The sequence below is a fragment of the Syngnathus leptorhynchus genome, chromosome 20 (genome assembly GCF_054491065.1).
Source record: "Syngnathus leptorhynchus isolate UIUO chromosome 20, UIUO_Slep, whole genome shotgun sequence".
Taxonomy (NCBI): Eukaryota; Metazoa; Chordata; class Actinopteri; order Syngnathiformes; family Syngnathidae; genus Syngnathus; species Syngnathus leptorhynchus.
The window spans coordinates 803,352-815,523 of record NC_141214.1 but is presented as its reverse complement, the minus strand read 5'-3'; the positions used below and the strand labels follow the sequence as shown (position 1 = coordinate 815,523).

The 12,172-nt window shown below is 50.5% G+C and overlaps 1 protein-coding gene across 2 annotated transcripts; it reads left to right on the top strand.

Annotated features, from left to right (window-relative positions):
- Nucleotides 1-402: 402 nt before the first annotated feature.
- LOC147040670 (adhesion G protein-coupled receptor B1-like) lies at nucleotides 403-11,132 on the top strand. 2 transcript variants are annotated; one of them, XM_085900778.1, is made up of 31 exons: nucleotides 403-1,132; nucleotides 1,691-1,840; nucleotides 1,934-2,029; nucleotides 2,098-2,262; nucleotides 2,351-2,515; nucleotides 2,667-2,831; nucleotides 2,910-3,074; nucleotides 3,149-3,250; nucleotides 3,327-3,433; nucleotides 3,501-3,695; nucleotides 3,784-3,852; nucleotides 4,467-4,575; nucleotides 4,780-4,923; nucleotides 5,016-5,085; nucleotides 5,189-5,291; nucleotides 5,611-5,654; nucleotides 6,316-6,442; nucleotides 7,911-8,014; nucleotides 8,108-8,210; nucleotides 8,311-8,461; nucleotides 8,541-8,610; nucleotides 8,685-8,751; nucleotides 8,862-8,947; nucleotides 9,048-9,219; nucleotides 9,301-9,396; nucleotides 9,472-9,508; nucleotides 9,582-10,189; nucleotides 10,278-10,313; nucleotides 10,397-10,501; nucleotides 10,677-10,727; nucleotides 10,929-11,132. In XM_085900778.1, exons 1-31 carry the CDS (start codon nucleotides 403-405, stop codon nucleotides 11,130-11,132), a joined length of 4,596 nt encoding a protein of 1,531 aa, XP_085756904.1. The 2 variants fall into 2 exon arrangements, with proteins under 2 accessions (XP_085756904.1, XP_085756903.1); XM_085900777.1 differs by having other exon boundaries at nucleotides 9,451-9,508.
- The last annotated feature ends 1,040 nt before the right edge of the window (nucleotides 11,133-12,172 follow it).

Sequence of the window (12,172 nt, the reverse complement as noted above, 5' to 3'; positions counted from 1 at the left end):
AATCAGTCTCCGTCCGGTATGCTCAAATCATGTAATTAGAGGTGTGCATTGTGCAAAAAAAAAAAAAACGGATGTGTCTAAGTGGCCACCGTCGCGAGTGATAATGCGTCTGTGGACGTCAGACTGACGCAGATGCTTCGCAGTTTGGTTCAGTGAGTGGGAGGAAAAGACTAAGAGCTTGGCGATAGCAGCATTTTGTGAAGAGCCTGTAATTGCTGTTTCATCACAATTATCCTGCCGAGAACTAGCCGCTTTCATTCCCTCTCTACCATCTTGAACCGAGGGAACCGACGCAATGTGCGTGCAAACTTTTGTGCATAAGAATCAGAACTCAAATGTCTTGCATGCTGTCCTTGTCTGTCCCTCTGCAGCTGCCTCATCGACATCACCCAGAAGAAGCAAATGAGGTTGAGGTTCTCAGCCAAAGCTGAGCCCATGGCGTGGTCAGCTCTTTGCGCGGCTCTCGCCGTGCTCCTCTCCTGCACTCTGACCTCCTGCTCTCCCTCCGGTCCGGCCTCCGACACCTGCGCCGCCCTGGAGCAAAGTCGCTTCTTTGGCGTGTTTTCGTCCAGCGCCAACCTTCCGTCGGCGCCGTGCTCCTGGACCCTGCAGAACCCCGACCCCCGCCGTTACACCGTCTACATGAAGATCACCAAGCCGACCGAGTCGTGCAAGCCCAGGCGGGTCAGGACCTTCCAGTTCGACTCCTTCATCGAGACGTCCCGCACCTACCTGGGCATGGAGAGTTACGACGAGGTGGTCAAGCTGTGCGACGCTTCCACCGCCGTCACCTACATCGAATCCAGCAAGCAGTTCCTGCAGATCCGCAAGGTGGCCTCCGCTAACGGCCCGGAGAACGACAACGGGCAGAATGACGTCAGCGAGTTCAAGTCTGAGTTTCTGGTGGTGGGGAAAAGGAACCCCAGTATGCACGCCTGCCAGATGCTGTGCCAGTGGCTGGAGAAGTGCCTGTCAGACAGCACCCACGACTATCCCTGCGGTATCATGAACACCCCTTGCCAGTGTTGGGAGACGCCAAAGAGGAAGCCGGGGAGCTGCTACAGAGGCGGCGTTTACGTGGAGAAATGCCTTCCCGTGGCCAGAGACAACCGACAGACCGCTGAGATCATCAGTAAGTGGGACGCAGAGAAACAACATGTTTTGTAACGGGGCGCTTGCCTTGCCGATAACGGCCCTCCTTATCGCTCGCTGACCCGGAGCACGAGCCCAGACGAGGGATGTGCCCTCGGCCGCCGCAGAGTCATGAGCAGCCCATCCAAGGTGTTACAGAAGCGCATCTTTAAAAGCTAATTGGATCAACTACCTGAAGCACACGCTTGTGCTGCCATGCGAGTCAAGCGCCTTCATTTGGGTGATGAGGCCGAACCTGTGCCTTTATGTAGGTGGAGAGGAGCACAAAGACCTCACAGTCAAATCGAAGCACACTCGCGGTCGGGCGGGCGGGCGGTCGGTCGGTCGCCATAACAACGGCGCCCGCCATCGCCACCTTTGATCATTTCAAGCCGTTTCGGGATAAACAACGATCAGCTTGGAGTGAGCAGACCTTCAATCTCGATTGATAGTTGGTCCAACTCCAATCTAGCAATCAGATGAAAGAGGTGATGAGTCCAGTAATGGAGCTATCAGTTGGCACCCTAATCTAGATACACACGTATGTTTTCCTTTGCAGAAGGCTGGGCCGGGTGGAGCCGCTGGTCAGTTTGCAGTCAGGAATGCGGCGGTGGCGTCCAGCTGCGCAGCCGAGCCTGTCAGCCCGACGACGCCGTATGCGAGGGGACGGTGGAAGAAGGGCGGGCGTGCAACCAACGGGCCTGTATAGGTGCGTAACCTCTCATTTCCTTCATTTGGCGCCAGCTGCTCAATGCAATGCAATGCAATGAACCGCAGCGTCTTCTTCTTCTTCTTCTTGCAGGCACAGAACGCAGCAAGAGCCAGGGTCTGCGGGCCATTGTTGGTATGAGGAGGGAGCACGATGATTCTGGCCTCGGAGGAGTTGCGACCCAAATCGGTAAGCTTCGTTTGCGCTTGCGAGCGCGATTGGGTTTTCCAGAGTTGAACTCACTTCATTGTTTTCAGCAAATAGTAAGACAGACGAGTGGTCCCAGTGGAGCGCGTGTTCGGTGACATGCGGAGAAGGCTGGCAAAGCCGCACCCGGGTCTGCGCGACTTCCTCCTTCACCACCCAGTGCACCGGACCCCTGCGTGAAAACAGACCTTGCAACAACACCCTCGTCTGCCCAGGTAACCTCCTCGTCCATGACCTGCACACGAGTGAGATCGATGGACACATCGATGATCGTTGCATCACCTTGATCGATTTGATTTTCAGTGGATGGCGCCTGGGATGAGTGGACTCCGTGGAGCTTGTGTTCCTCCACGTGCGGCCGTGGTTACCGCGACCGCACTCGCACATGCAGGCTGCCCCAGAACGGAGGAGAGCCCTGCAAGGGCCCTTCAAAACAGAACAAGATCTGCAACATTGCTCTATGCCCCAGTGAGATGTTTTCTAAATAGATATTATTTATTCTATATATATATAATATATATTCTAAATATTCTTCAAATAAATAGATATCATGAACTCCCTCCAACGTTGGCCAATTATGTTGCTCATCGTTGATGCGTCTGTCTCTGCTTCCCTCTAGTGGATGGACACTGGAACGACTGGTCGGTGTGGACTCCGTGTTCTGCCTCTTGTTCCAACGGTACCAGGCAGAGGACACGAGAATGCAATGGGCCATCCTACGGGGGCTCAGAGTGCCACGGGAGTTGGAAAGAGGCCATCCACTGCTTCCTGAAAGAGTGCCCTGGTAAATTCAAAAAGTGAAATCATCAATGCAAGACAAATCACAGACTTGAGACTTGACGCTGCCACTGTGTGTGTTTAGTTGATGGACGCTGGCACGCCTGGAGCGCTTGGGGCAGCTGCAGCAAGACTTGCGGCGGCGGCATTCAGCAAAGACAAAGAGTATGCGAGGGCCCTTTCTTCGGTGGGGAGCCTTGCCCTGGCGAAAGAGGAGAGCAAAAGCGCTGCAATGAAAAGAGATGCCCCGGTCAGTCACAAGATTAGCACCTCGTCCCAGATCATTTCATAAGCTAACACAATTTGGATTCCATTGCTTTTTAGAGCCTCACGAGATTTGCTCTGAGCACAACGATGGCGACGTCGTGTGGAAGAAAACTCCAGCTGGAGACATGGCAGCCATCCTATGTCCCACTGACGCTGAAGGTACATTTGATGTTTGCATGTATTTATGGTATTCGTGTCTATATCCATACAAGCCTGAGCGCCTATTGTCACGCAGGTCTGATTCTTCGCCGCTGCAGTCTCAATGCCGTCGGCCTCGCCACTTGGGAGAGCCCCACTTACATCAAGTGTGTCTCCAAGAACTACGAGAACATTCAGACCCTGGTAAGTTCCGGCCGGAAAAAGGAGCCTCGTCGTACACCACGTGATCCTTAACGTCTCGTCCTTGTAGTCGAGGGAATACATCGGCAAAGCGCAGAAGGCGCAAAGCGTGGACGGCGTCGCCGAAGTCATTTCACGTTTGAGGTTCTCAACCGACGAAGGCGCCACATACAGCGGTGACCTCATGGCCGTCATGGAAATCCTCAAGAACATCACTGACTTGTACAAGGCAACCACCATGAGGCTTAGCAACGCGGACGTTGAGGTAAGCTTTGAAAATTTCGAGGTGATGTCAATGCGGCCGGCCCTTTACATTGTATTGACTCCAACTTATTTTTTTTTGGGGGGGGCAGAACTATGTCCAAACCATCAGCAACCTACTGAAAGAGGAACATCACGAGAAATGGGAAGAGGCACAGCTGGTACGTGACAAGAAATTCTCAAGCCATTTCACCTTTAGTGCTCCAAATGGTAATGACAAGTCGAGCAAACACTTGAGCGTGAGATTGAGTCAGGGAAATACGCGGCGGCCGGCGCCCACTCGCCAATCTGAGAGGACACAGACGGCACACGTTTGATAGAAAAGGCACACCTTGTGCCCACACTCGTGCGTCAGAGACACGCAAGTCCGGGGCAGCCCTCCCCTCCATGGGAAGGAAAGGAAATTCTGGAGAAATATCATCATGAATCAACAGGCGGGCGGGCGGTTCATTTATGGTTCGAAGGAAGTTTGCTGGTTGCCTAGCAGCGAGCGAGCGAGCCTTTCGTCAGTGCAGTGCAGTAGGCGGACATCGACACAGAAAAGACATAATAGATGGTTAGTCATGACCAAAAGTCTCAGCTTTCTTTTGAGCCAATTTTCAAACCCTTCCATTGTGGATCAAGTCGTGACATTTTGCGCTTGGCGTTTCCTGCCATCCATTGAGGCGCCAAAAGGTTAACGTAACAAGCAGACTGCAAGCAAACTGTCAATAAATCATCTCTCTCCAGCAACGCAATGACCGGTTTTCTTCTCCTTCCCACATTTCTCATCCAGATGGGTGCCAACGTTAAGGTGTTATTCCGTCTGGTGGAGGAGTCGGTCAACATGATCGGTATGCAAATGAGCGGCTTCCAAGATATTTACGAAGTCACCGAGAATTTAGGTGAGCCCGAATTTCAAGCGCTCGTGTCTCGTCACGACGATTTGTCCTCACGCCAAGTGCATCAAAGCACCTCTTCCATCCATCCGTCACGCAAAGCACTTGCTGTCTGTCTCCCAACTTGCCTTAAGACTTTGAAATGAAGCAATGTGTCTGTCTGTCTGTCAAAGTTCATTCTGAATGAAGTGTTTTCTGTTTCCTTCTCAGTGCTGAGCATTCACAAGCGGCCCACTTCCACCAGCTCCAACTTCACTTTCCCCGCCAAAGGCTGGAGGGGAATGTTGGACTGGGTCAGGACTGCCGAGGAGAAAATTTCCGTTTCCAGAGATGCTTTAGCCATTGAGCGTAGTGGTGAGCACACGCAAAAAATTGACCGAGCCAGCGAGCGACGGCTATGTCATGCACTTGAATGCGTATCTAAGAAAGCATTTGTTTGATTTCAGATGGCAATGAAGCTTTTGTCACCGGCATCGTCCTCTACAGAAACCTTACTTGGTTTCTTTCCTTTCAGAGGTAAATGGTCCGGCATGTCATTCTTATTGTAGCCACAAGATGACAGTCGCGCCACTGGCCGTTTACGACCGTCCATATTAAATCTGTTCTTGTCTCTCCGCAGCAACTCCACTCTGCTCAATTCAAAAGTAGTGACGGTGATTGTCAGCCCTACCCCTGCTCTCTTGTCTTCTCCCGTCGAAATTGAGTTCCCGCATCTCCACAATGTAAGTCATGGAGCCTGAGAAAAAAAGAAAAAAAAAATCACAGCATCCCCTCTGGCCGGCCGGCCGGCTTTGACATTTGGTTGACATTTGTGTTGAAACGGTGACATTTGGCAATCATTTTGCCACCATCACAGCCTAACCAGCTGGTCGGTCAGTCAGTCACTGTTGAAAAAAAAAGTCACTCTCATTGGCCCTGTAATGAGCTTCTGGAATTGTTAAGTCATTTGGAGAAGGTGTTGCTTCTCTTCACACGTTTTTCCTACGGAATTTCAAAGTGCAGATTCCTCACAATGTCGTCTCCATCTGTCTCTTTTTTTAGGACACAATGAACGAGACGTGCCTCTCGTGGGATGAAAGTGAAACGTGAGTGTCGACTCGTGTCGTCTTTCTTTTGGACATCAAAGTCATTAGTCACACATCTGGCGGCTGCTGGCCATATGTCACCAGCTCCAACCGTCTTTTAGTCATGCATCCATCCATCCATCCATCCAGGCACCTTGAGACTCACCAGAGGGGGAGTGATCATGTGCTTTTTCACAAGATGTTGTCCTATCATTTCCAGCTCAAGCAAGCGTTTAGGCAAGGCAGCACATTTCAGACATTTTAAAAACTGGAAACAGCAAAGTAGACAAATAACAAAGTGTAATTAGGGCTGTCAAATATTTATAGAATTCATTATTCCATGGATTCATTGGATACAATTTTATTTGCATTAGTGTATTAAGAAATCTTTTTTCCTCTGATGATTATATTTTACTCTTCAGTCATTGAAAAGGCGGCTAAATGTCAGTGAAGCACTATCAGACAAAGGCCAAAATAAAAGGGAATATTTGCAAATGATTATGTCTAAAAAAAAAAAACCTGCACAACATGTGTAAAACATTTGTCTATCCTTGAATGGAAAAGCATTTTTAATGAGCTGTGTCATCTGTGAAAGCAGCCTCTGCTTTTGTGCTCTGCTCTGCTCTGCTCTCCTCCTCTCACTGGTGGGTGCCTCTGCTCTTCTCCTTCCTCCCTTGTGCAGATCCTCCCTGCTCGGCTCGTGGTCTGCGCGGAGCTGCAGAGCCATCCCCGTTCATTCATTCCGAACCAAATGCGTGTGTGACAGCCTCTCTACCTTCGCCATTTTAGCACGCGTCAACTTCGACTCGGTAAGTCTTTCTCATTTGATCGTACTCGAGCTTTTTTTTTTCTCTGCTACCGTCTTTGTGCAAATGCGATGCGATGTGATATGATGCAGCGCGCTGGCTGGCTGGTGCTTTTTCAAGCCATTTGCACGGCGCCATGCCTCTTTGTCTCGGTCCAGGAGATGTGAAAATGGGAATTTCATTTGAAAGAGGGAGGAAAGTGACATGCATTGACGTGCAAACGCATCATTTGATTCCGTTTAGTGATGGGATTTTGTGTGCAGCCTTTTTTGCACAATTTAATGACATGATGTGAGCTGTTTCACTTTGTGTGCAAATGAATCGCGTTTTCCATGATGAACCAAACCAGGAAAAAAGAAAAAAAAAATTCCCCTGTAGACTGAGCTGCCCCAGAAGCTGCTCTAGCCAGTTGCCACAGTAACGGCTTCTGCAGCGCTAACTCGGCCTGGGGGATTTTTCATAAGTGAGAAGCTGGGAGCCAGAAAAAAACAACCCCCTTCCCTTTCCTTTCCTCTGCTTTCCTTTCCTCGTCCCTCATCTGATCTGGCCAAGTCGGCCATGCAGCAATTACTGCTTAGCGCAAACAAACAACAGATAAATGCCTTGAATGAAAATGCCCCGTCGTCCAACTGCTCAAGAGCTGTTGACTGCAGTGTTTTGTTTTCCCTCCTGCTAGCTCCAGTCAGTGGCTTTTGTTTGGATTTTGCCCACCTCTTACTCCTTTCTCTTGACCTTAAGCTGTGGAAAGAAGCGCAATCATCCGTCGTCATCATCGGCTATTATCTACAAAGTCTCAATTATGTCCTGCCCCCCCCCCCCCCACATCCTCCTTCAGCCTCATTGTGTCTGACAATGCCAAAGATGTGAACCAATGAGAGACAGACGTCTGGTTATGCATTGACGGTCCCCACCCCACCCCTCCGCCCACACTCGCCATCATCCAGCCTATTATGCCCATCTCCTCGATGAAAATATCTGCACGAGGCAGCGAGCGAGACCAGACGAGGGAATAAAGGCAAATATTGCGGCGCATTAGCTTTCGTCTCCGATATGAGAGAGAACACGCAGAAGGAAATGATAGGAAATGGAGGTCTGCCCTTGACCAGCTTGTGCTCGCTGGGTCCATCAAGCACTCCCTCCCTCCCTCACATGTTTCTCTTCCAACAAGGGCAGACATAAGACATGTTTGATACATATGTAGGTCAAAGCCTGACTTACGTCGTGCAACCCAGATAGAGGACACAACAAACTCAGAGCTCATTCAAAAGATCGCAAATGGAGCTCCTTCACTACAGTTTGGTGGCAGCCATCGCAATCTTCAAAGTCAAAATAACATCAAGCTGATGAAGCCAGCCCGACCGAGCCTTTGTTTCATTTGCCCTTGAGGTCACCTTGCTCGAGCTGCGCCTTTGGTCCAATAATGCACATGTCGCAGCTCTTAGAAGACGTGTCTTTTGTCTCCTCTCCGCAGATGATGGACAAGGCGCTTCTCCCGTCCGTGACGCTCATCGTGGGCTGCGGGGTGTCTTCTCTCACCCTGATCCTCCTGATCATCATCTACGTCTCCGTGTGGAAGTAAGTCAGCCACCCTGGCAGTGGTAAAGGCCTGTAGGCTGGCTGGCTGGCTTTTCCAAACTCATGCTTTTTTTTTTCTCCGACTGGCTCCAGGTATATCCGCTCCGAGCGCTCCGTCATCCTCATCAACTTCTGCCTGTCCATTATTTGCTCCAACGCCCTGATCCTGGTGGGACAAACTCAAGCTCGCAATAAGGTTGGTGCTTGCTTAGGCGCTTTCCTTCCCCTTTCAAGGCTTTCTAAAGGTGGTGGCTTTCTAAACTTGCTTCCCCCCCCTCCACTTTGGGCTTTCTTAGGTGGTGTGCACACTGGTAGCGGCTCTCCTGCACTTCTTTTTCCTCTCGTCGTTCTGCTGGGTGCTGACAGAAGCTTGGCAGTCGTACATGGCCGTGACGGGTCGTCTACGCAAGCGCATCATCCGCAAGCGCTTCTTGTGCTTGGGTTGGGGTAAGGGCACCTGACGTTGATTTGTATTTGTTTTCCTCCTGAAAGCTTCTTCACTTCATACTTGAACCTTTTTGTTTAGGTCTCCCTGCGTTGGTGGTGGCCGTTTCTGTGGGCTTCACAAAAGCCAAGGGATACGGCACCGTCAACTAGTAAGCCTGATTGTTTTTCTTTCAACTTCCCTTTTTCTCTCGTGACCGTATTAAAGCTCCGTCTCTCCCTTTAGCTGTTGGCTTTCTCTGGAGGGCGGGCTCCTCTACTCTTTTGTGGGTCCGGCCGCCGCTGTTGTTTTGGTACGTATCTGATCTGAGTTTGAAATTTGAATCCATCCCAATATGTTATTTTTCTTTGGTTTGTTTTCTTGCAACGCTGACCCTTTCATTTCTTTCTGCCCAACCAACAGGTGAATATGGTGATTGGTATTCTGGTCTTTAACAAGCTGGTATCCAAGGACGGCATCACGGACGTGAAGCTGAAGGAGAGAGCAGGGTAGGTTCTATTGATCTGCCACGAAGCTTATATTGATAAGGAAAGGAGCCAAGGACATCAAGTAAAAGGATGCATGGCCTCCCCTCTCTCTTCCTTGCAGGGCATCGTTGTGGAGCTCCTGCGTGGTTTTGCCTCTCTTGGCCCTCACTTGGATGTCGGCCGTCCTGGCCATCACAGACCGCCGTTCGGCCCTCTTCCAAATCCTCTTTGCTGTTTTCGACTCCCTGGAAGGTTTTATCATCGTCATGGTCCACTGTATCCTGCGGAGAGAGGTAAGGGAGAATTCTTTCAATTTGTCGAGCACGTGATGAGCCGCGCTTGAAATGCAATTTGCGGGGATCATTCCTCTTTAGGTTCAGGAAGCTGTTAAGTGCAGAGTGGTGGAGCGCAAGGACGACGGCAACGGCGATTCGGGAAGCTCGCATCCCAATGGCCACAACCAGCTTGCGGTAGGTGGCTTTCTTGGCTTTCCTGCTCCGTTTTTCTACCGTGCATTGATGGAGTATCGCTTTCCTTTTCATCAGTCTGACGCCGAGAAGGACGGAGATTCGTGCATCCAAGGTAAGCATCGACACCGACCTTTGCGTTCGGTTGCTTTTTGACTCGCCTTGACTCTCGTCATTTTTCTTCCAAGGAATGAGCGGCTCGTCCGAAGAGAAGATGTCACCTCCTCAAATGCCCCTCCCCATGGGCCCCAACTTCCACACCCTGCCGTCCAACAAGAGCCACATGCAGGCGGTCCCCGAATATTCCAGCCACACGCTCACCTTGAAGAGAGAGAAGAGCCGCCTGGCGGGAGGAGTCGACGCCAAAGCCGTGTACGTGTGCGAGGGAGAGCTTTTCCAGCAGCTGGACGCCGACCTGGCACGGGTTCAGGCGGAGGGCGGAGTCTCCGACGCCAGCGGTTACATGCTCATGCCCAACACCACCTCCACCCTGAGAAGCAAGCCCAAAGAGGACCCCGGCAAATACAGCATCAACGTGGAACAGCTGCCCCAGGCCCGACTCATGCACCTAAGCGGCCCCTTTGCCGAGCCCCAAGCCGCCTTCGGGATCAAGACCATTCCCTGCGACCAGGTCAGCGTCTCCTACTCGGAGAGGGACTCGCCCATCCAAAACATCCACAACATGTCCAGCGAGTCTCACATCACTCACAGCAGCCTGGAGAACACCTTTGAGTCCATGAACTCCATGATGTCCAAAAGCGAGACCATCTCTACTTTGTCCATGAGCTCCTTGGAGGTAAGAGCGGAAGGAAAAGGATTTGGATTCCCTGGCTTCCTCCTTGGTTCAAGCCAACTAACCCTGTTTGTTCGATTTTCTTTGATAGAGACAAAAGTCCCGCTATGCCGAGCTGGACTTTGAGGTACCTATCAATCGATCGGACTTTCTCAAACGGTCTCGTTATGATCGAAATCCATGATTTAAATGTTCATGATTTCTCCCTAGAAAATCATGCACACAAAGAAGCGCCACCAGAACATGTTCCAGGACCTGAACAGGAAGCTACATCACGCTGATAAAGACAGAGAGTCGCCCGCTTCTGACAGCAAGGTAACGTCGTGGTTTTCATTGTCCATTGCTCATTGCTCATCAAAAATAGAGATATTAAAAATACCAAAATAGAGATATCAAATTTGAGGCAATGGCGGCGACTGGAAAAAAAATGCCCCTGTAAAGAAGATTTGCATTGACGTTTGAATTAACGGGTGCATTTTTCTTCCTACAGTCTGTGAGATGGAGCGTCTCATCAGCAGGAAGTGACAAAACGAACCAAAGCGTGAGTGTTTTCAATATGACCTCACCATTTCAAATTGTGGTCGGAAAACACCATTGCACTTGCCTCAAGGAGGGATGCGTAGTCGCCTCCGTAGGCGATCCTGCTGATTTGACATTCGCATCTCATTTGCATGAGGCCTTTCTCGCTCGCTCGCTCGGTGGCAATTTGGCGACTAAGCGTGGTCCCTTTGTCGCCCTTCAGGACAAACAGCAGGGTCCCTTGGAGAGGCCTTGGGAAGGAGTCCGGGGCTTACCGCAGCAGCAGTCTCCCCCCGCGTGGGTCCGCAAAGACTTGGAGCCTCTGGCCGCCTCGCCGCTGGAGCTCCACTCGGTGGAGTGGGAGAAAAGCAGCACTCCCATCCCTCTGGTGGGTCAGGACATCATTGACCTGCAGACGGAGGTCTGAGTGTGGGCCAGGTGCCCGCCTTATTTTACCTTTTGGCTTTGGGTTCCTGTATCGGAATGCCAAGTTGGGAAGTAGGTTCGACAATCTATGTCTTCAAATCCTCAGTCGGATCATTTAAGAGTGCCGTTGCCTCTCTGAGTGGGCGCCGGTGGAGAGTTGCGTTGCGTCCGCCGTCGGTCCACAGTTGGCTGTCTGTCGGTCTGTCGGTCTGTCGGTCTGTCGGTCGGTCGGCCGTGGGAGGGCACGCGGCTCACGATGCCCGCTGTGCTTCTTTTCACCTCGGGCTGGACAAACAAACATCCGTGTCCTCCCTGCTTTTTGGGAGGAATGACTCCGACTCTTGGCTGCTCCCATTCAAGCAAGCGTTTTATAGATGGAGCGTGCGTGATAGGCACAGATGTTTTTGTTCAATTTGATCTTCTCTCTTTACTTCTTAAAACACCTCCAGCATACTAATTGTCAGTTTAGTATCATCATTAGCACTATTATTGATGATCATATTTGATCTATTTCTGTTTTGAAGGACAATTGATTTGGGTTGGTTATTTTTTATTTTATGTTTATTTTGTCTTCTGTGACCTGCGGGGAAAAAAAAAAAAGAAAAAAAAGTGGAACACCTCCGTAATGTGTTGTTATCCAGTACGCTCTGCATCGGGACAAACCTACTGAGCGGTGATGCCTTCCTGGCTCCTCTTGCATTTTTCCTGGCTTGCAAAAGAGCAGCAAGCACAATACAGACTCTTAAGACGGAGCAGTAGAACGTGAGCGTTTGAAGAGGAAAATGCCAACGGCTTTCATCACGGCCCGTTTGTTTCTCAGCCTCGCAGGACAGGACTCTTTGGACAAAGCCGAGGCGCTGTGGAGCCTTCAACACATTTGTGTTTGGAACCATCAGTGTGAAATGGTGCAATATGATGGGCGCTTGATGCTCAAGCAGGACTGATACTCTATTAGGATTTTTCTTACCGACGATGATGACTCCAATCTTTTATACCATCTTCCTCATATTTACTGAGCATACGTATAGAGACTTTATGAGA

What these genes read in the sequence shown, in the direction of transcription:
- LOC147040670 (XM_085900777.1), top strand. Translation starts at nt 403, where the DNA reads ATGAGGTTGAGGTTCTCAGCCAAAGCTGAGCCCATGGCGTGGTCAGCT. An exon ending in CAACATTGCTCTATGCCCCA is followed by an intron (nt 2,516 to 2,666) that starts GTGAGATGTTTT and finishes GCTTCCCTCTAG; the next exon opens with TGGATGGACACTGGAACGAC. An exon ending in CGGAGATTCGTGCATCCAAG is followed by an intron (nt 9,509 to 9,581) that starts GTAAGCATCGAC and finishes TTTTCTTCCAAG; the next exon opens with GAATGAGCGGCTCGTCCGAA.